This window comes from Lolium perenne, chromosome 5 (genome assembly GCF_019359855.2).
Source record: "Lolium perenne isolate Kyuss_39 chromosome 5, Kyuss_2.0, whole genome shotgun sequence".
Taxonomy (NCBI): domain Eukaryota; kingdom Viridiplantae; phylum Streptophyta; class Magnoliopsida; order Poales; family Poaceae; genus Lolium; species Lolium perenne.
This window is the reverse complement of record NC_067248.2, coordinates 9,514,412-9,536,462: the sequence shown is the minus strand read 5'-3', so window position 1 is coordinate 9,536,462 and position 22,051 is coordinate 9,514,412. Positions and strand designations below refer to the sequence as shown.

Sequence of the window (22,051 nt, the reverse complement as noted above, 5' to 3'; positions counted from 1 at the left end):
ACAGGAAGAACCCAAAATTGTCAGGCGCGCACTTCTTCAACCTTTTATTGATAAAGGATGATTTATTACTTTGGGAAGCAATTATATTCAGCCTCTGCATAATCAGGATGCACACAGCCGTTTAAGTGTCTGAAGTCAAAAAATATAAAAAAAACTAGCGAAATACATATCGAACATATAACGCCTAAGGTGAGGGTGGGGCTTCAATCCGTAGATTATGCTGTCACTCATGTAGGGAGAAAGTATCCCTCGCCGTAGCCTCCAACCGTGTACAGACCTCCGTAAATAGGTCTTGGTTCTCCACTCGCTGAAGAGGTAACCACGAACGGAGAATACATGTACATCTGTAGATGACCTGCAACAAAGAACAATTTTTATCGTTAAAAATCTTGTCATTTCTACTTAGCCAAAGCGCCCAGATAACTGTTAGCGCCTCCACCCTAAGAAGTAACTTGAACCTTGAATCAATACCGTGGAGCCAATTGTCAAAGATATTGGCCACACTAGTCGGGGGATACAGGGTAGACGCTACTTGGATGACTAATCATATAGATCTCGCAAATTGGCACTGGAAAAATAGGTGTTTAATGGTTTCATCATGGTGACAGAAAACACACCGTGTACTTCCGTGCCAATTCTGCTTAACAAGATTGTCTTTGGTAAGAATAACTCGTCGACGAAGATACCATCCAAAAAATTTAATTTTTAATAGTATATTCATCTTCCAAATTTTCTTATTATTATCAACTAGTATATCAGAATGAAGGTCATATTGTATAAAGATTTGACCGAAAAAGTGCCATCTACATGAAGATTCCATTTAAATTCGTCTGGTTCAGGCGATAGGTGAATATCTCCCAGCCAAAATTAGAGCATTCCATGCATGTAGCTTTTGTCCAAGCAAAACCCGTCTGAACGTCACATTCGGGGATGAGGTGACCATTACTGTGGCAATGGTATCACCTTTGCGACGAACAATACTATACAAAGCAGGATATTGTTCACTTAAGGGAGCATTGTCTAACCAAACATCTTCCTAAAACCGTATTTGTGCTCCATGCTTAATCGAGAAAGTACCATGGCAAAAAAAGACATTTTTTGTCGCCATGAGACCAGCCCAGAAGTGAGAATCCCCAGGTTTCCAAACCACTTGGGATAGCGTCTTCGTGCCAATATACTTTCTCCGTAGAATAGTTTGCCAAATCCCATCCTCGGTAAGAAGCTTAAAAAGCCATTTACCTAGCAGAGTTGAATTCTTGACCTCCAGGTCATGAACTCCAAGCCCGCCTTGATCTTTGAGACTACAAACTATACTCTATTTAACTAGTCGATATTTCTTTTTTCTCTCTATCCCCTTGCCAAAAGAATCTGGTTCGATACTAATCAAGTTTATGCATAATTCTTTTCGGTAGCAAAAAAAATGATGACATATACAGTACCATATTTGTCAGTACCGAATTAATGAGTACCAATCTTCCGCCAGGGACAACAATTTACCCTTCCAACTACTAAGGTGTTTTTGTAATCTTTCTTCCACAATTTTTTCGTTCAGCAATTGTAAGTCTCCGATAATGAATCGGAGTACCCAAATAGCGAATAGGAAATTGGCCTTGCCCACGACCAAACAACTCTGTATATAAGTCATATCATTTTGGGCGCACCTCCTCAACCTGGATGAACCATGGAGGTGTTAAGGCAAGATAAGATACCGGTTTTTCTTTTATGATTTGATCTCTGGAGTTTGGAGAAGGTGCTCTCACTGATGCAAGCAACATCAGTTGTCTTGGTAAATGGAATCCAGAACTTTGATATTGGAAAGTTCGGTAGATCTGTCATTTACTCAAACAATTTGGATATTAGAACTTTCTCTTCAAGGCCCGTGTCAATATCATACAGTTAAATAAATGCTCGGTGAAGGTATCCAAGATGCACTGGTTGTGTACTACTAATTCATTTTCACACTTGTTCTTTTGTTTTCTTTTCCTCTCTTTCTTGAATGAATCATCTGCAATGTGCCCTCTATTCAAATCCCACCTCGCAATCGTTCAGCTCTGAGGTTGGATGCCGCCCACACGTCTGGTTGTAGTCAGCATATACATGATTTTATATCTCCTAGGACTTTTGTGCACGCTTGTGGAATGCTTCACTGAGTGATTGAGCCGACATACCGAGAAGGCCAAATTCATTCATTTTAATACCATTAACCTTTTCATTCATTTCCGGATGATGGGTAAGTTTTATCCATTTTTTTGTTTCCTGAATCTCCCGTCTTGTTGTATATAATTTGTTCTGTTGTAGAGATTTATAAGAAAAGCTGATTTAAGCTTTGTTGCATATTGAAAATAATATGTTATCTTGGGAGTAAATTTGTACTGTATTAAATTTCATAAAATGGATTTTTTATTCATGCTATTCACCAAACTTAGCACATGAGACATTATAAAATAAACCGCATACCTGTACCATCTTGTGCTATTTTCTCTGCATCATCGAGTGTGGATTTTGTACACGCAGGAATGGGTGAGGAAGTAATCTGTACCGTACAGAATATGAGGTTGCTTTGAGATCCGGAGAAAAGAAAAGGAGGAGGAATTCAGTTGCGTCATGCGTGCACTTCTTCAGTGCTGTCTTTTCCCGGCCTTTGCTCCGCCCGACACGGAGATTCCTTCCCAGACCAGACCAGACAAAGGGAGCGACTGCCGCGGTCACCGCTGCCCATCTCCCCTCAAAATTCCTCACTTCAAAGTCCTCCGTCGCCGCCGCCGGCGCGCCTGCTCCGTCTCCCGTCCTCTCCGATTTGCGGCCCCTTAATCTGGCCGACGCGGCTGGTCCGCCGGCGTGGCTGCTCCGTCTCCCGTCCTCTCCGCCGGCGTGGCTGCTGGTGGTGCGACCACCGTGACACGAAGGGTGCTGTTCGAGGAGGCCCGCGGCGACCCGTCGAGAGTGGACTTCCACACCGTCGTCGTCGGCCGGCGTGCACGGAGGTCAGCGACGAGGAGGCGCTGGCGTGCAGGCACTGCAGGACAATCTCGAGGGCAAGTGCGGCGCGTACGAGGGCGGGTGCGAGTCCATGGCGGCACTGGCGGCGTTCGAGCGCGGCCTGCGTCGGCAAGGAGTCGCGCACGGTGTGGTACACCGAGGACTTCCGCGCCGCCGCCTCCAGTCCACCACGCCGGCCCGTCCCATCGGAGGCCAGCGCCGTCCTGGAGCTCGTGCATGGAGGTGGCCGTCCTAGAGCTTGCATTTACCCGCGTCGCTGTCGGTATGGGTGCCCGTGCTCGCTCGCTTCGCTAGGTTGTCATCGACGCGCTAGTTCAGCGGAGAGGTGCGAGACTGCGAGGGCGATGCGGCGACGAGCAGGCAACTGGCGGGTATCAGCTACATTGGCTACGACAGGCTAGGGCGCAACGTGGTGTCCCGCGGCGCGTTCTGCTGCGGCCCAAAGACGTAGACGCGGAAGCGCGGCGACGCGGACGTGGAGCAGCTCCTCGTCGCAGGTGACAGACACCGTCGGCTCCAGTCCGTGGACACCATTGCTGCCGAAACTGCTGCTGACGCTTCTTGAAGATGCGGTCGCCGAAGCTGCAGAGCATCTTGAAGTGGATGCTCCCGCCACCACCACCGCCTCCAGTGCTGTTGACGCTTCTCGAGGAAAGGTGCACGTCGTTGTCGGACTCTGCGGCCACCACCGGCATCATGTGTCCCATCTCTGGCAGGAGCCAGCTGCGTACGTATATACGCGCCGCTAAGGAGGCCGCAGCACAGGGCGACGGCGCCGTGGCGGCAGCCGGCAGCTCGCCACATTGTTCGCCAGCGATTTGATCGAGGGCGATGCGGTGAACTGATGTTTTCTCTTCTACTAGAGCTCGTCCAGTCGCTTGCTCTTATTTAGTTGTTTGTGAGAGGCCTAGCAAGCACAACTCAAGTGAGCAGCGCGTTGACGCCGAACGTCACGCCGCACATCTTCAGCGTCTCCGCGTCCATGTTGTTCGCCAGCGCCAGCGAGAGCGAGCTCGTCCGGGGGATGGCGTCGTCAGTCGTCACCGGCGCGCTCGTGCAGGTGGACGACCTGGCCTCTCCCAGTGGAATACGCCGGAGACCACGGCTGGAGTCGGTGAGCCGATGGGGAGCTCATCATTCGGGGAAAGAGAGTCCAATGCACGACAGAGAGCTGCTCTCGATCTGGTTGCGGCGGAGCCGGACTGCGATAGCACCTACCGTCGACGCCATAGCAGAGGATGCGCATGTCGACCGGGATCAGGCGGCGGGGCGAGCAGCCGGCGAGCTTGTGCGAGAGTGCCCGGCGGTGGCCGGGTAGAGAGCATGAGGCAGAGGGGCCGGCAGCAGCGAGCTTGAGGCGTGGCCGCCGACCACCACCACAAGCAGCTCGTCGCCGCCCCACCACCACCAGTTGCTCCGCTCCCTTCGTAGGAATGATTGGACCGAGTTTGTCGTTAGCTGGAGCATTGGTCTGATGGACGTGCGTGATTGATGGCTTTAGGCTTGTTCTCGCGGGGCCTACCTGGAGATAGAAAACAGTAATGCTACACCTACGGAATCATCTTACGGAATTATCTTACGGGTATTACGTGGCTCAACACGATTGGATACCCTGTAGCAGTTGTCCCGAGACTTTCTCATCCAGATTCACGATTGATAGCCACGTTATCCCGTAAGTTTAGTCCGTAACCAATCTGCCCGTAACTCTAGCATTTCCGGATAGAAAATGTTTCTCCTGTCGCTCTTTTCTCCGAATCTTAAAGCAGCACTAGCATATCAACGGTACAGATAGCACTCACACCCATCCTTGCGTGTACATATGTATTTCCGTAAATACAACCTGGGTGCTCTTGTGATATACAGTAGTATCCTGTTTACGTCAAGAATATCTGCAACATTTATTGCTTGTGAATTACCTTAGGTACATTCTCAGGTCTATCTTATTTGCGTCTATATATTTGAAAAGTTTAGATTTAGAAAATATTTAAATTTGAAAAAAATGTTCAAAGCAAAAAAAATGTTCAAACTCAAAACATGTTGAGATTTGAAAACTGTTCCAATTCTGAAAATGTTAATTTAGATTTCGACAAAGAAGGACTTTTTTTCTAGAAAAAATGTCCATATTAAAAACTGTTCGATTTTTCAAAAAACTTTTTTGTTCAAAATTGTCAAGATCTGGAAATTTTAGGTTTTAGAATATTAGGTTTGTAAGAAATATTTTTATTTAGGAAAATACATAAACACCTAGGATATATGTGCGATGTGCGTTAAGGGCGGTAAATCCAATACAACGACCAAACGGTGCATAGAAATCACCACACACCCGCTTGCAGGTGTGAGCCTAACCTAGGTACATTTTTCTTTTGTGTTTTATTCTCTTTTTTGTTTACTGTTTCCTTATTTTTATTTTTAGGTTTAACAAAAAGCTTAAAAAAACGTTAGGATTCGAGAAATATTCAAAATTGGAAAATTTCCAAAACTGAAAAATATTCATATTTCAAGAGATGTTCAAATTAAGAAAAAAAATTGGAAATAAAAAACAAGATTTTGAATTTTAGAAATCCCCAAAAAATAGAAAAGAAACAGTGGGAAAAAGAAAACCCCAGAAAATAGAAGAAAAAAAAATGACGCTAGGCTAGTCCGCCACACAGCCTGGGGTGTACCTGGTCCGTGCCAACCAGGTCGGTGTAAAGAAGCTCACGTACATGACGCCCACGTTGGCATATAGAGGCCCCACTAGACAAGACCAAAATCGAGGGGGAAAACTCGAGGGAATCACTATTTCACATTCATTTTCAAAAACCATGTAACATGCCAACTTTTGTTAATGAAACTGAGATGAATCCCCTTTTATCAAAAAAAAAAAAAAGGAAAAAAAAATACAGATTTGTTTCAGACCGGGGCGCCCCAAAAAAAGGTTGAAATAGTGGGAGCAGCCCTAGCCAAAAAAGGTTGCGTAGTGCGGTCCGAAATATGGGCAAAACCGTCATCACTCCGACTCGTCAAACAAATCCCCCATTCGCACTCCACGCACGCACGTTGCCTTGCTTCCCGTCTCTCCTTCTCCCACAAGTTTCACATTTTCCCCCATCCCCGTCCCGTTGCAGCATCACCGTCTCCGCTGCCGATCGCCGGCGTCCGTCCAATCCAGCCCGGGATCGGATCCAGTGGATCGACCTCAGAGCAAGCATCAAGTTCGCTGGCCGGCCGACCGGACAAGGAGAAGAAGAAGAAGGGGGTCATCGGAGGGGAGGATGGGGCGTCTGTTCTTGATGAGCCTTGCGCCGACGGGGACAATCTACTCCTGCAAGCACTGCGACACCCCCCTCGCCTACGCACACCAAATCCTTTCCAGGGTCTCCCCTTATTTCCATCGCCATTTTTATTTTATTTATTTATTTATTTATTTGTTGTCCTGATAATTTGACTACAGACTCTTGTCTCTTGTTGTTACTTTCAGTTGTTCCGCTGCAAGCACGGCAAGGCCTACCTCTTCGACAAGGTGTAAGTACACTGCCCTCCATCATCATCATCATGATAGGGAATCTTGCTCAGTTTCTTGCTCTGTTTTCTTCTCCCCTGTTTTACTGTACCTATGCATGATAATGTCTCCAGTGTGAATGTGAATGTCGGGGAGAAGGACGACCGGATGATGACCACGGGCCTGCACACCGTCCGCGACATCTTCTGCGTCGCCTGCGGGTCCATCCTCGGGTGGAAATACGTAACAACCGCTTTGATTCCGCTCTGCTTTTCGTCCAATCTCCATCCTTAATTTGATTGTCTAAGTATGCTTACTTTGTACATGTTTACATAATTAGGTCTCTGCATTTGAGAAGGAGCAGAGGTACAAGGAGGGCAAGTTCATCCTCGAGAGGTCCAAACCTTCCTACATGCCTCCCTGCTCTGCTCTGCTCTCCTCTCCTCTCATTGCTTGCTCAATTTGCTTCCACATGAAACAACTAGCTACGTACAGTCTTCATTTTTTCCGACACCATCTTTAATCACTTGTGCTGACAAACTGAACATGCTACTGCTGCCGGTCATGTACTTTCACGCTAACCCTGTTAAGTATACCCTACTAACTGCACTAACAAACACTCAAGTAAAATGTTAAACACGATATTCCTTGAGAATCAAATTGAAGAACTGCCGGAGTTTGGAACCTAGCTAGATTTGCCACGGAATGCACGCGCCAGATTCTGAAATCAATCATCTTCTTCTCTGGTTGATGCGCAGGTTCAAGATAAACTCTGGCGTCCCTCCCGGCCGTGTCCAGCTGTGGGCCGAGCATGACGGCCGCAGAAGCTCTAGCGAGGACGATGATCAGGGCGCCGCGTGACACTCAGTTTGCAACGCAAGACCAATTGATTTCCTCGTATGACAGACATGACTGTACATTGTTAGTGTTAGCTAGGGTCGTTCCCCTCGCACTGCAAATTGCTTCTTTGCAGTTCCAACATTATCCCATTCATATCGAATCGTAGCTTCTGCTAGCTAGATAAAGAACCCTATCGTTATAACCATATGAATCAACCTAGTTGTCCTTCTTGTACATATGTGAATGTGTGTCCACTCAATAAAATGTTTATCGGTTCCTGCCATTGAGCTGCTTTGCAGTTTGTTGCCGATTTGTTTGTTGGTCTAGCTATATCCATGAAACTAGATTACTCAATTGGATCTTTGGGAGAGGAGGATGCATCATCTGTTGTTAGTTTCATGCTTGCTATTTGCATCTACAACCATTGATCAGGTATCTTGCTGAGCAGTGAGCACGTTACCATTTTTCCTGTCTGCACCAGAATCAGTGAATTCAAATGAGCTCAGCAAGATCATGTAAACATCTATTCCACGGCATCATCTGTGGTCGTTTGCAAAACATGGCGACGCTTGGTGTTTCATGATTCCTTATGGACTTATGGCTATGGCCCCGCCTTGCTGTTGGGGCGAAGAACAAAGATGTAGGCAAGAGCATGTCTAACAGGCCCCTTATTTCTCTGTCCCGCATTACGTGAGTTTTTCGCCCCGTATCAAAAAAATGCGTCTAGCTGAACCATTCCGTCTAGCAGACCCCGTATTTCGCTCCGTATTTTTTAAAATTAAAACCCCGAGAAAATTAAAACCATAGTTCATCTTCATTGATCATACGCTGGATCATACATACATAGCGGATTCTACACTGCGATCCTATCTAATCGTCGAGGATGACGAATGGCACGAACGCCCCCTGGCGGCAGCCTCCTGCGCCTCGAATTCTGCCACGGCGGCGATGGCCGCCGCCTCCTCCTCTACCTCCGCCCGAGCCTTCTCGGCGGCCTCCGCCTCGGATGCGGCCACCGCCTGCAGGAACGCCGCCTCCACCTTTGCCTCCTCCGCTTCCTCCTCGCCGGCACGAGGATCGCCTCCGCTTCCTCCGCTGCTGGTGCTGCCGATGCGCGCCGCCCATGCCGCCTTCGAAGCGCGGTCTCTCTCCCACTCGGTGCGCCACCTCTCGAAGTCCGCGCCGCTCATCGGCTTGAGCGGCGGGTCTTGTTGGTACCACCGCCCACCCGCGGCGAACTCACGGAGCGACGGCGGCATGTAAAGCGCGCCGGCGTACCGGCACGCCGCACGGTGACTCCCCGCGGCGGAGCGCTTGCATTGGCGCCGCCACGCCTCCTCGACGGTGTCCGGCGAGCGGGATCGCTTCGATCCGCTCGCCGTACACGCGCGGCGGCTTCGGCGACCGGACATGGCGTGCTGCGGCTTGAATGCGGACGCGAGAGGTGGGGGATTGCTTGCCGGAGCAGGATGGAGGAGGCGGCGGCGCACGGCGGAGCTAGGGTTGCGAGTGAGGGGTTAACCCCTCACTCGCACCTTCGCCCGGTATAAGTAGGGGGCGGCGGTGCGGATTTCCTGGGCCCCGTATTCCACCGAAACAGGCCGACCCGAATACGGGACCTGCTAGACGGCCCAAACCGCAGCTGCCCCATATCCCGCTGGAATTTACGGGGTGGGCGGGTTATAAGGGGCATGTTAGACATGCTCTAATGGCATACGCATCATGGTCGTGATCTGGAGGACTTCTTCTTGCACGGTGATCTCGGTGAAGAAATATACATGAAGTGACAGATGGGTGTAAGGGTGCTTGATTTGCAAATCAAAGAAGAGCATGTATTTTATTTTTAGATGAAAAGGGATCTCTCCCCAGCTCCATTCAAAGAAAGAAGCCCAGCGAGTCTCTTACAACCTTAAGCTAAAAAGGAAACAACAAAGGAAAACTAAAGAGCACGACAACTGATAACAGCTGCCATCCCAGCTGCTCTGTGAATTCAAGCACAAAACAAACAGAAGGAAAAGTACTACTACTGCGAAGAACGTTTACAGAAGGTAGAACCACTGAAAAGCTACAGATACTAGGCCTCTCACAGCGCAGACGGACCATCGGATGAAGCTGTCTTCACACCACCACATAGATATCATCTGCTTCCTCAGGATATCCCAGGAGATATTCCAGAGTTGCCCTTCCTTCATAGCTCGAGAATCCAAATGACTTCCAGGATGAGATCCAATAAAATCTGGGGCAGCTCACCCTTTTTCACTGGCAGGCACAAAAGTTTTCTTAGATTGGCAAGCAGCCGGTCCATGAATTGACCGACCTTGCCTCCTTTCACTCTTTCAAAGGCCTCTTCCAGAGAACACCAGACGCCACACCTGTTTGATATTTATCCAAGTAACCTTATTAAAAACAAGATTATTCCTATTTATCCACAATCCCCACAGGATAGCAGAAGAAATAACATTAAAATGCATGAATCTTTTATTATAGAGCCATCTATATGCAACCGATTTAAAATTCTGAACATGGATTTCAAAAATCTCAGCAACCTCATCCCAGATAGCTCTATACACAATGCATTCAAACATAAGATGTTCCGCAGATTGAAATTCCTTACACATCTCACACTTCATGGGTTTAACTATACCCCTAGCTCTGAGATTATCCCTAGTCATAAATTTTTTTTGCGAAAACAACCAAAGAAAGATTTGCAATCTGGGAGGAAATTTTAAGCTCCAAACTGAGAGCAATTAAAATTGCTTAATGCCTCGAAAATTAATAATATCATAGAGAGAACTAGAAGAGTAGACTCCTTTTGATTCAAACTACCAGACAAGTTGATCTTCTTCATTAGAGAAATTAATGGTTTTGGCAATCTCAAGGATCTCTTGCCATTGACTTATCATCTCTTGCCATTGACGATGCTGGTTGTAAGACAGTTTTGATTCTAATAAAAGAGGCCGTATGCATCGCTTGATGCAGAGGCTGGGGATATACCCCATTTCGAAAAAAAAATAGTCTGGGTTTTTGTTGATTAGAGACAAAGTAAATATCCCAAAATGGGTTGCTAGGGGAGAATTACCAAACCATATATCCTCCCAAAACTTTATGGACTTACCATTACCTACATGCCATTTATAACCCATTTTTTGACAACTTTTGAAGCCCACATCACACCTTACTAGAAGGTAGATGCTTGGATGTAATGACAAGACAAAATATTTGAACTTTTTGTATTATATTTAGAGTCAATCACTCTCTTCCACATAGCACCTTCACCTCTATGTATCTCTTAATCCAAGACCCTATGAGACAGATGTTTAGATCATGGAGATTGGGAATACCCAAACCTCCATAGTCATTTTTCATACATATGGATGGCCAATTTGCCAGATGGATCTTATGATTCCCCTCCTCATCACTCCACATAAAATTAGATAACTACGAGTCTATTAGACGAAGAACCCATTTAGGATATTTAAAGAAAGACAATAAATATATGGGGATGCAAGATAGACAAGCTTGAATGAGAGTTTTCTTAGCACCCGAAGAAAGTAGTTTTCCTCTCATCCAGTGATCCTTTTAAGCAGGTTTTTTTTATAGGAGGTTGTAGATCTTCTCTTTCGGGTCTATCAAAGTGAAGAGGTATGTCTAAATACATAACATAGAATTTGCCAACTACACATTGAAGAATATCAACAAAAGGCTTGACCTCCTCATTATCCATATTTATGGGCAGGAGCTCACTCTTATGGCAGTTAATCCTCATCCCAGATATTTTCTCAAAGCAAGTCAAAATCCACCTACAGTTTAAAGCAACTCTAACATTATTTTGTAGAAACAGTAAGGTGTCATCAGCATACTGGAGACTAACCACCCCACCAGGGATAAAATTAGGGCACAACCCTTTAATTAACCCACATTGTGTACCCTTGATTAGCATACCAGAAAAAAAAACATCTACCACACACCTGAACAAGAGAGGGCAATGGGATCACCTTGTCTTAAACCTTTGCCAATAAGGAAATAAAATCTTGTTCTAGACCATTGAGTTTAATCCCTACACCTCCCTGATCTGTCTAATTAGCCTAATGGAGAGAGGGCTGAACCCTCAGTTGTAGTACTTCAAAAGGAAAATCTTGGTTAACCTTATCATATGCTTTTTCATAATCAAATTTTAGGACAAGCCCTTTATTGTTTTTACTATGGACCTCATGGGCAGTGCCTACACTCTCTAATATGAATCTCCCTCTAGTGAAGGAAGATTGATGAAAGGAAATAAGCCTGTCAATTATCTTGGCTAATTCATTAGTTAAGACTTTAATGAAGATCTTGAAAGAACAATTAAGCAAGCTAATAGGCCTGAACTTCTTCATTGATCTAGCATCATTTTCCTTAGGGATTAATATAATCCTAGCAAAATTAAGTCTATATAGATCTAATCCATCCCTACGCCAGACATCAAACATGGCTTGATATCCCAGAAATTTTGGTAAAACATGAAGGAGAGTCCATCTGGACTAGGAGCTTCATCAGCATATGAGCCAAAAACAGCTTATCTAACTTCCTCCTCAGTAAAAAATACTACTCAACATTTCATTTTCAGCTACAGAGACCTTTTCCCCCTAGAGAAGAAGTCAGCCTTGAGTTTGATGTCAAGCTTGCTTTCAAAACTGAACAAATCTCTGTAACAGTCTGAAGCTATTTTTAACATGTCTTTGTTATCAGTAACTGGCCCATCTAAGCCATGAATGAATTTCATCCTCCTTCTTTGGTTGGCTACAACATGGAAATATGCACTATGCATATCATCTCTGCTACATCTCTATCCCTGGAGCTTGTATGTTTTCAAGAAGAAAACTATTTGTCAGCGGTGCAGATGTTTGATCATTCATGACTGTTTTCTTCAACACATCTGCCAACAAAGACATTGATCTTGCACATAATCAAATGTTGATGAAAGCATTACTCTGTTTCCCTCTTAGCCAAATGTAATGATCATGTCACTTCCAAGAAATAGACCATTAGTCATTCAGTAGATCATTTACACAACACTTTGAGATCTTGTGCCGAGATCTTCACATTGTAAGTACCATAAAAATGCACAATATTAGAGGTGGAGAACTATTAGAATCCAATTGAATATTTCATAAACAATACATAATAAGTTGTAAATTGGAGTGTTATTTGCAAGAGTGAATTTCTTCTTAACTGAAATGCATTGCTCATGTCATTTCAGACTAGTTCTGAATACCATTGGCACGAGATTCGCACATCTAGATTTGGCGCCTTTGGTACATCATCTCATTGAGATGTTGTGGCAAATGTTCTCAACATAAGCGCCATAAAAATAATAGAACTAATAAACTCAAAAGGCAAAAATATCTGGGATCCCTTTTAAATATCTCATAAATAAACTAACATAATTCGATTCATATAAAAAAATATTGGCCAAGGTAATGGGTGCATGGGAGATACTAGGAAGCACATCCATAGTTGTGCTTCTCCCAATCACCACCTCACTGACAAAAACCTCGACAAATTATTCACGATATGAGGAAAATCAAAAACTTCTTATGACGACCGATGGCAGATCTCTTTACTCCTCAGGCTTGTAGGTGGTGCCGACCTTGAATTCCGCCGGAACCACGTCGTCGAACACGTTCCTCATCCCCTTCTCGGACACGAAGCGGAAGTTGAATGGTCCCTTGAGCGGCTTGTCGCTCTTGATCTCCCACACGCCGTCGCCGTTCTTCTTCAGGGCCAGCCACTCATTGGAGCCGTGCTCCTTGAGCTCCACCTCCGCCATGGAGTCGCCCTCCTTGTTGTACTTGATCGACAGCGCCAGGTTCTTCTCGTCGGAGCCCTTCTCTACCGTGAACGTCACAGGGGCCTCGCACATCGCGCCCACGAACAACGCCGCCAGCGCTGCCGCCGCAAGCATCCTGCTTGATGAGGAAGCCATTCTGAATTTGTTGGATGGTTCTTGTGTGTATATGTGTGCTGCTGCTGTTGGTTGTGAATCGGTGATAGATGGTGTGGGGGTATTTATGCGCGGATGGGCGGCGCTCCGGCCATGTCGCAGGCGCTTGTACCGGCCGGGTCTGTCGGAAGGGAACAGAGCTTGGGCCACGGCGAGGGAGAGCCGTGTAGGCATGCACGGACAAGCTCTGTCTCATGGCCACAAACATCGCTGGAGCGTTCTGATGCATGCTCATTATCCATTTATTATAGAAGCACCCACACCCTAGAATCCTGCACAGGACAAGCGCGGTTTCATGGCCACAGACATCGCCTGAGCGTTCCATGTATCCATTTTTTTTCTTGCGAAACTCCAAAATTATTTTTTTCAGTATACGTTGCACAACTAGTTATGACCTTACTAATTTTACATTGTTTGGTACGGACAATAATTTAATAGGAATTTTGCATAAACAACTCAACTAGTTATATATCGAAAATTAATTATTGATGAGTGCAAAGTATTGGAATTATATTTTCATATATAAGTTAACATTTTATGTATCCAAAATTATAGTATGAAGAAATGTAAAATATTCAAAAAGAAAACTATTTTTAGACAAAAAAGGGGTTCCACCAAGGAGATCATCCGCCTCCTAATTTTCAATCTATAGTAGCGGATATGCCGGAAATTCAATTCGGCTCCCGGGTGTTCTTGCCTTCAAATATTATTGAGTCAATACTGGAAATTACGGATTTGCCATGTGGAAAAAAGCCACGACAAAGGCAACGCACAACACGGCAAAGCCTATGTCGACCATCGGCATACGGCGCAGAACACCGATCACCAAGGAAATAACCATTTGCCAAGTTTTTTTTTGTCCGGCATATGGTAAAGGAGTGGCATATGTTTTTTGCGTTTACTTTGCGCACAAAAGCAACTTGATGGTCCCAAGCTTGGGACGTTCTGAAGATCACGCATTTGCCAAGTGTTGCCCTAAAACATACTTACTCCCACGACAGCATGCCGCCACCCTAGCTAGCTCTTGGCCCCCTCACCATCCCAGCACACTTCTACACACATATTAGGCCCATTTGCAACTTTTAGGTGGATTTTGGCCATCCGAAGCATGGTCTACGCTTCTGAAATTATTTAAACTACCGGTGGCCAATGGGATTTTCACTTGATTGTTTGGTTAGTTCATAGGAAATGGAAAGCAATGGTTGAGCTCATGATCTCGCAAGATTCCCTCAGGTGAACCCATCGTGGGAGTTTTCCCTTTTTCAGTCAAGAACCTTCCTAAGTGGCAGCGCTCGCCGGTGAAGTGTGGGTCACGCGCGGGAGTTGGCTCTTGGGCATCTCAGAATCTCAACACACGTATGTTCATGTGTTAGTTCCACTTGATAGTTTTGGATGAATTTCGGCCCTCCGAAATGTGGTCTGCAGTGAAACGTTGCCTCGGAGGCCCTCCACCGCATATCCCTCTAAAATTCAACGAAAGACTGCTGAACAATGAGATTTTCTCTTGGTTTCTGTTTGGTTAGTTACTTTGTACATGAAATTCAATGATTGAGCCCAAGATCTCACAAGATTTCCTCTGGTGGACCCGACCTGGGAGTTCCCCCATTCGTCTAGAATCTTCCTAAATGGCAGCACACATCAGTGGTTCACACCGATGACCCTTTCCAGTCCCATGACACACGGATGTGCACAATATGAGCTTGTTTTGGCAACTATGTCACCCAAGGTTATTATTACCTAGCTGATGCTAAGTGTTTCATCTAGGAACCCTAGATGATGCAAGCCGTGTACATCGCTGCCATGACTTTATACAAGACCCACACCTTCAAGGTTCCCTAGAGTGAATGCTCTTCTTTGTACTTTATGGTGGGGGTGAGTTGTGAATTATGTATCCAAGAGATGGGTATATATAGGGACACAAGGGGTGAAAGATCGCGGGGAAGAAAAGGCAGGAAGGAAACAATAAAAAAAAATAAGGCTGATGGGGTCATTATCGAGTGTTATATGAATACACACGGCAAAGCAAACTTTGCCGATTTTTTGGACCAATACAAACAAGAATGATGGGGGATACCCACGCGGGGGTAGAAACGGGTGGGAAACCTAGACGCGTGCGGGAATGAGATAGTCGGCGTGGCCCTAATGATTTGCCTAGTGTCAGGGTTTTGGTTCCCGGTCCTATATTCTTATGTAGGTGGTGGGCTTGTGACCACGATTCCATTGGGTAACATCCACATGCACATGAGAGATATACAATTTAGGGACCGAGAATACATCGTCAATAACAACCCTACTTCTTGGTGGTGGTGCTTTTATTGATTGTGCGTGAGGTGCTAGTGAGTCTGAGTGGGTGCCGCTTCCGGCGGGAAGTTGGTTGATGCTTGTTCCTCCTCTTGGGTAGAAACTACATTATGAAATGTTGGAATGGAAAGAGTGTCATCTCGCCTCGTTATCTTCGAGTGCGAGAGACCATGGTGCTAAGGCTTGTTTAGCTCTAGCTTGTTGGGTTTGTGTTCTTGCTTGATTTTCGCCTTTCTTGGCCTCTTTGTTGCTTCGAGCCCTCCCCCTTATCTAGTAGAAGTTCCTATTTATATTGCCAGGGGTGGCGTCACCCCTAGAATACAGGAGACCACGTCCCCTACGGTATGATATTTGGTGTTGTCCCATCGGCCAACTACCCAAGATGAAGTGGGTAGTAATCTGAGATGTGAGAAGTCAGGCTATGCTACGTTGATGCAGGGAAGATCTCCTTCTCCTGTAGGAACCCGGTATCCTGGATTCCCGTCACCAAGTGTCCATTAGGGACACTCGAAAAATACATGTTGTAATGGATCCGTGAAGGGTGGCCACCATGGCCACGTGTCCCATAATTTTGTCGTCAAAGATACTTTGTAGTGTGCTTCACTAGACCTTTTGCCGTGTGTTTTCGTCGGTCTTTACTGTGTCCCCCTTGTTGATGTGTGTTTGCCTCGTCTTTTGCCATGTCCACGGTCGTTGACATGCGTTTTTTGTGGCCAAACACGGCAGAGCATGTATTTGCCTAGTTCCCCTCAATATTTCACACGACAAAGAACTGGTTACACGTCAGCGTCGTTTTTCGCAGTTCATAGGTGGTGGGGGCACTTTAAAATATGGAGCTACAGACAAAACCATGTTATAGGCCTATACATTTATCTCGTTGCTGGAAATTTCTAACAATGTGCTAAGTCGGAAACAAGGGCATGTCTTTACATCCAGCGAAAAAAAAACGGTCAAGACAGTGGGTGCATGGGAGATACTACTAGCAATCAAATGCATCCGCCGTTGCTTCTCCTCATCACGCACATAAGTACCTCACAATTATTTATGATATGATCTTGACGAGCCGAAATGGAAAGCCAAAAAAGTCGCAACGATGATGGACGATCCATCCATGGTCGGTAGCAACCACCCTACTCCTCGGGCTTGTAGGTGGTGCCGACCTTGAATTCCGCCGGAACCACGTCGTCGAACACGTTCCTCATCCCCTTCTCGGACACGAAGCGGAAGTTGAATGGGCCCTTGAGCGGCTTGTCGCTCTTGATCTCCCACACGCCGTCGCCGTTCTTCTTGAGGGCCAGCCACTCGTTGGAGCCGTGCTCCTTGAGCTCCACCTCTGCCATGGAGTCCCCCTCCTTGTTGTACTTGATTGACAGCGCCAGGTTCTTCTCGTCGGAGCCCTTCTCCACCGTGAACGTCACGGGGGCCTCGCACATCGCGCACACGAACAGCGCCGCCAGCGCCGCCGCGGCGAGCAGCCTGCTTGAGGGAGCCATTCTGAATTTTTTTGGTTGGTTCTTGTGCTACTGCGCGCTGCTGCGGATTGTCAATTGCTGATGAATTGATGGATGGATGATTCGTACGTGGGGTATTTATGGCCAGATGGGCGGCATTCCGGCGACGTCGCGACGGGCTCTGGCTTGTAGGAAGGGAGCAGAGATCAGGCCACAGAGAGAGATTGAGAGGGAGCCACGCTCGTACGACGGCATGCACGGACACGCTCGGTCTCATTGTCACCGACATCTCCGAGCTCTCACCCGTTGGTCCCCTCAGTTGCATGTCCATATATACTTCGTTCCAAAAGTTATTCTGCTCCCTTTAATGCATAACAAATATTGGCAATTTTATTTAAATTTAGACAAATTTAAACTAAAGCTATTTAAAGTCTTTCAGGTCAACTACTAATACATGCAGTCATGACTCGTTGTTAGGATTTGAGAACTCTCCAGCTACTAACCCAATTGATGTTCTGTTTTAACTGTTGGCTTAGCCACGAATCCATGATAGCTTTAAAACTAGTCCTCATCTTGACATGTTTTGATAATATTTTCCCGTGGCTAATTTCCGTATCATTATCTGTGAGTTATCATATTAGGTATAAACTACTTCCTCCATCTCAGTTTATAGATCATGCGTTACATTTTCAGTTTGACTAATGTAACATAAATTTTGCACCATAAAAAGTACTCAGTATAACATTTGGAAAGTATAACATCCGATGTTTTTAATAATATATGTTTGTAATATATATCATGTATTACATTGATCAAATTGATGATCTAAAAATACGCGCAAACCTACAAACCGGGATGGAGGGAGTTCCTATTTATCAAATTATAATAACTTAGTCATCAGGTTATAGTATGTAATTCTAGATCAATGCAAGGCCGCACGATGGAACTTTCCATGGAATGACATTATTTCTTGATTATTGTAAACATTAGAATACTCACTCTCCATCTCTCAAGATGAATACCCACGCGTTACGATGGAAATACATGGTATGAAATACATCAAGATTCAATTATGAACAAGAAACATATTATGTACAAATTAAAATTTGATGAAAAAACAGAAGGACTCGGCAAGGCGAAATATGATTGATGTTGGCTTTGGACCCGAAGATTTCAGAATGCAGGTGCACATGCTTAGAACCTAATTGTAGAGTCACATAGTACCTCACATTTTTTCCATTGACATGATAAGTTAAAACCTAGCTCCACTTGTATAGTAAGAATGTTAAGATATACATTACGGACAGAAGTATGGTGGTAGGGGGGCACGAAAATGTGTAGTGTGTCTCATTATACATTAAAATAAGAACATAACATTCACAACTAAACATGAACTGAGAAAAGTAAATATCTATATATGTAGAGGTCAGTTGAAATGAATATGCCTCTCGATTGTTCCAAGTTTTCTTAGTAGTCTATGGAAGCACAAGCCATTGTTTAATATGTTGCTGCCACAAAAGGAGAAAGAAGAACGAGCGGTGAGAGAGGCTGAACAGTCTTGTGGTATGAATCGAGCAGCTAACCCCGTAAAAGAAAAGAGAGGGAAAGTTAGTGATGCAGGGAAGGTATCTAGGGAAAAAATAGACATAGGTATGAGAAATGGACTTACCGCGCGGCCGGAAAAACTTAGGAAAGAGCTCAATAGAAGCCACGGAGTTACCCGAGTTGCAAGGCTAACCTAGAGATGAAACATAAGAGAAATTAAGTGATGCACACGAAATACGAGTAAAGGGAACAACACATGGGAAAACGATGAGGACTTGCCGCGGGTGTTCAAGAGGTGTTGGGTGACCATGGTTACAACGACAAAGGCGTAGAGACCTCGGAAGTGTATCCACCAAAACAGGCTTCCTGCCTTGCGCATGCAAAGAAGGCAACCATAGGAGAAATCGTCTAAGCGGTTTATGCCAACCCTACAGTCAAAAAGAGAGAAAGATAGTTGGTGTTGAATACATAGTTACATGATAGTTACATGACAGCTATGAAAGCACGAATAAAGACAACAACACATGAAAAAATGAATAGGACTTACCTTGAAACGAACAACGGCCGAGCTACCCCAACGAGGATGGAGAGGAGTCGTTGGGATCGATGTCTGACGACCATAACGTGCAGCATGACGCAAAGCCGGATTCGTGCATATATGTATCGTATATGTGAGAGCCATTCTCATGCATGAACGTCACCCACGACATGATCTCCCCACGTATGACCATTGCATGTCCATGCTACGTAGGCGACGCCCAGACCCACCCGATGACAGAACCGAAGGCCTCACGTGCTCCAAACCCCTCTCACCTAGCTCACCATTACCTAGTGTCGATGACGCACGAGCCATGTGGCATGGGGGCATTGTCTAGCGGAGCAGGGCAGGAGACGGAGGCGTGAGAGAGTCTCACACGGGAATTCTCGGCGCGTGACAAACTGCTTTTTGGGAGACTTCGATAGTCAAAATCGGTAAAACATTCAACAACTCTTATTTACTCCGACATGAAAATTATTTGGCTATGCTCTAACTCCAAGATTCAGGAATGTTTATTGTAAATCAACCTTCCCTCTTTAACCCATTGTAATATACTCCCTCTATTCATGAATAGTGTCAGTTTACGTTTTGCACAAGTCAAACTTTATCATATTTGATCAACATATTTTGAAAAAAAATAGCAACATATATGACATCAAATTAGTATATGAAACTACATTTGAAGTTGAATTTAGTGGAACTAATTTAGTGCCATAAATATTGTTACTTTTTCTAGAAGTTAGTCAAATTCAATAATTTGGCTTAGACCAAAGCTAAATATACACTTGTTTTTTGACGAAGGGAGCAGTGCACTACTCTAAGTGTTGACGTTATGCAGTCTAAGTTCAAACGTTACTATCAGAGAAATACAACACATTACTATTAGAACGTTACAACATAAGGGTTAAATAGCCAAATAATCTTATTGCAATTTTATATGAAAGCCATTGCTTTGGATTTCTTCCAAGTCGTCGGAAACGTGATGAACTGCTCACGAATATTGAAAGTGATCATGGACAGTGGCACAATGACATGGATCACAATATATGGATATATACGTGTATAACTATAAAACCAAAAAAGAACCGTCAAGACAGCGGGTGCATGAGAGATACTAGCAAGCAAGCACATCCGCCGCTGCTTCTCCGAATCATTATACATATGAACACCTCATAAATAAAAGTCTTGAAAAACTATTAACGAGACAATCCCGACGACCCAATAGGAGGAAAAGTCAAATACTTGTGACAATCCATGGCCTACTCCTCGGGCTTGTAGGTGGTGCCGACCTTGAATTCAGCGGGCACAACATCATCGAACACGTTCCTCATCCCCTTCTCGGACACGAAGCGGAAGTTGAATGGCCCCTTGAGCGGCTTGTCGCTCTTGATCTCCCACACGCCGTCGCCGTTCTTCTTGAGGGCCAGCCACTCGTTGGAGCCGTGCTCCTTGAGCTCCACCTCCGCCATGGAGTCGCCCGCCTTGTTGTACTTGATGGACAGCGCCAGGTTCTTCTCGTCGGAGCCCTTCTCCACCGTGAACGTCACGGGGGCCTCGCACATCGCGCCCACGAACAGCACCGCCAGCACCGCCGCGGTGAGCATCCTGCTTGACGAAGCCATTCACAGTTTGTTGGTTTTTGTTGTGTGTGCTGCTGCTGCTGCTGCTGCTGTGAGATAGCTGTGTGAATTCTGAATTGGTGATGGATGATGGGTGTGGTGTTTATGGCCGGATGGGTGGCGCTCCGTCCATGTCGCAGGGGGGCTCTACCTACGTTCCGGCCGGCCTTGTCGGAAGGGAACAGAGCGGGGCCACGGAGAGAGAGCCGCATTCAGGCATGCACGGACAAGCTCGGTCTCATGCATGGTCACTGGCATCGCCGGAGTGTCACCCGGCAGGCCCGTTAGTCTAGCAGCCATTAGTTTGTGGAGTCAATTAGGAATTCATTTGCAGTTTTGCATGTTGCTCTCCCACACAGCAAAAACGATTGTTTCGAATATAAAATATTCCCTCTCTTCATAAAAGAATGTTTTCACTTTGTTAATTTTTTATTTATCTACACACTAAAACATGATTAGATACAAGTATATTTTAATAAAATTGTGACAACTTGCGCAATAATTTAAGTTTAGCTGACAAGCTCTTGGCACGATACCAACCCCCTCGCGTCGCCTAACCCTAGGCGACTCGGGGGCAACCTCCGCCGCCGGCCGCCTGCCACCGTCCTCTTCGCCCCCTCCCCCTCGCTGCCGCCGGAAGACCCGCAGGGCAAAGCCCTGGCGGCGACGGGGGCTTCGTCCCTCGCGCATTGGCGGCTCCCCTGGTGGCGGCGGGATGCGTCTCCGGCGACTCTGGTGGCTCCGGCATCGAGCTGCCGCGGGTGTGCGGCGGCGTGGACGTCTCCACGTTGGCGGATCTGCCTCCTGCGCGATGGGATCGCCCTCCTGGCGGCGGATCTTTGGACCGCCAGTGGTGAGGGCCCCTAGGGTCTCGGGAGGCGCTGCCGAGATGGTGGAGGCAGCGTCGCGTCAGAATAAAGGTGCTGGAGCTCGGTCCCCATCTCGGTAAGGCCACGTGTGGCGGCGCCGGCGAGCTGCTGGCCTGGTTTCCTCTCGGATCGGTGGATCTGGGGAGGGTGGTCTCTCCGGGCAGGGTCGTCTGTCAACTCAGCCTGGAGCTTTGGGAGTCGGAGGGCTGTTGTTTCTGATGTCTCCCCCTCGGCCGACCGTGGTGGCGAGGGAGTGGAAGGGGACGATACAATCGCCTTCATCGTTAGGGTTTTTAGGGCCTTTTTCTTGAGATGCGACTGTCGCGTCGTGAAGCTTTCTCCGGCCTGCCATGGTGGCGAGGGGAGGAGGTGGCTTGACGTGGCGTCGATGGTTGGGACCTACTGCTCGGGGTCCGTGGTTTGGAGG

General features: G+C 46.2%; 4 protein-coding genes across 4 annotated transcripts; 1 reads left to right on the top strand and 3 right to left on the bottom strand.

Annotated features, from left to right (window-relative positions):
• Nucleotides 1-6,004: 6,004 nt before the first annotated feature.
• Nucleotides 6,005-7,604, top strand: LOC127299010 (protein yippee-like). Its single transcript, XM_051328871.2, has 5 exons — nucleotides 6,005-6,356; nucleotides 6,461-6,504; nucleotides 6,616-6,724; nucleotides 6,822-6,877; nucleotides 7,240-7,604. The coding sequence occupies exons 1-5, from the start codon at nucleotides 6,255-6,257 to the stop codon at nucleotides 7,340-7,342; spliced, it is 414 nt and encodes a 137-aa protein (XP_051184831.1). The 5' UTR covers nucleotides 6,005-6,254; the 3' UTR covers nucleotides 7,343-7,604.
• A 5,082-nt stretch (nucleotides 7,605-12,686) lies between these two features.
• On the bottom strand, nucleotides 12,687-13,501 carry LOC127299011 (pollen allergen Lol p 2-A-like). Its single transcript, XM_051328872.2, has one exon. The coding sequence runs from the start codon at nucleotides 13,473-13,475 to the stop codon at nucleotides 12,918-12,920; it is 558 nt and encodes a 185-aa protein (XP_051184832.1). The 5' UTR covers nucleotides 13,476-13,501; the 3' UTR covers nucleotides 12,687-12,917.
• A 2,945-nt stretch (nucleotides 13,502-16,446) lies between these two features.
• Nucleotides 16,447-17,144, bottom strand: LOC127299013 (pollen allergen Lol p 2-A-like). The gene has a single exon (XM_051328874.2). The coding sequence runs from the start codon at nucleotides 17,093-17,095 to the stop codon at nucleotides 16,733-16,735; it is 363 nt and encodes a 120-aa protein (XP_051184834.1). The 5' UTR covers nucleotides 17,096-17,144; the 3' UTR covers nucleotides 16,447-16,732.
• Nucleotides 17,145-20,169: 3,025 nt separating this feature from the next.
• LOC127299012 (pollen allergen Lol p 2-A-like) lies at nucleotides 20,170-20,821 on the bottom strand. The gene has a single exon (XM_051328873.1). The coding sequence runs from the start codon at nucleotides 20,756-20,758 to the stop codon at nucleotides 20,396-20,398; it is 363 nt and encodes a 120-aa protein (XP_051184833.1). The 5' UTR covers nucleotides 20,759-20,821; the 3' UTR covers nucleotides 20,170-20,395.
• Between the last annotated feature and the right edge of the window lie 1,230 nt (nucleotides 20,822-22,051).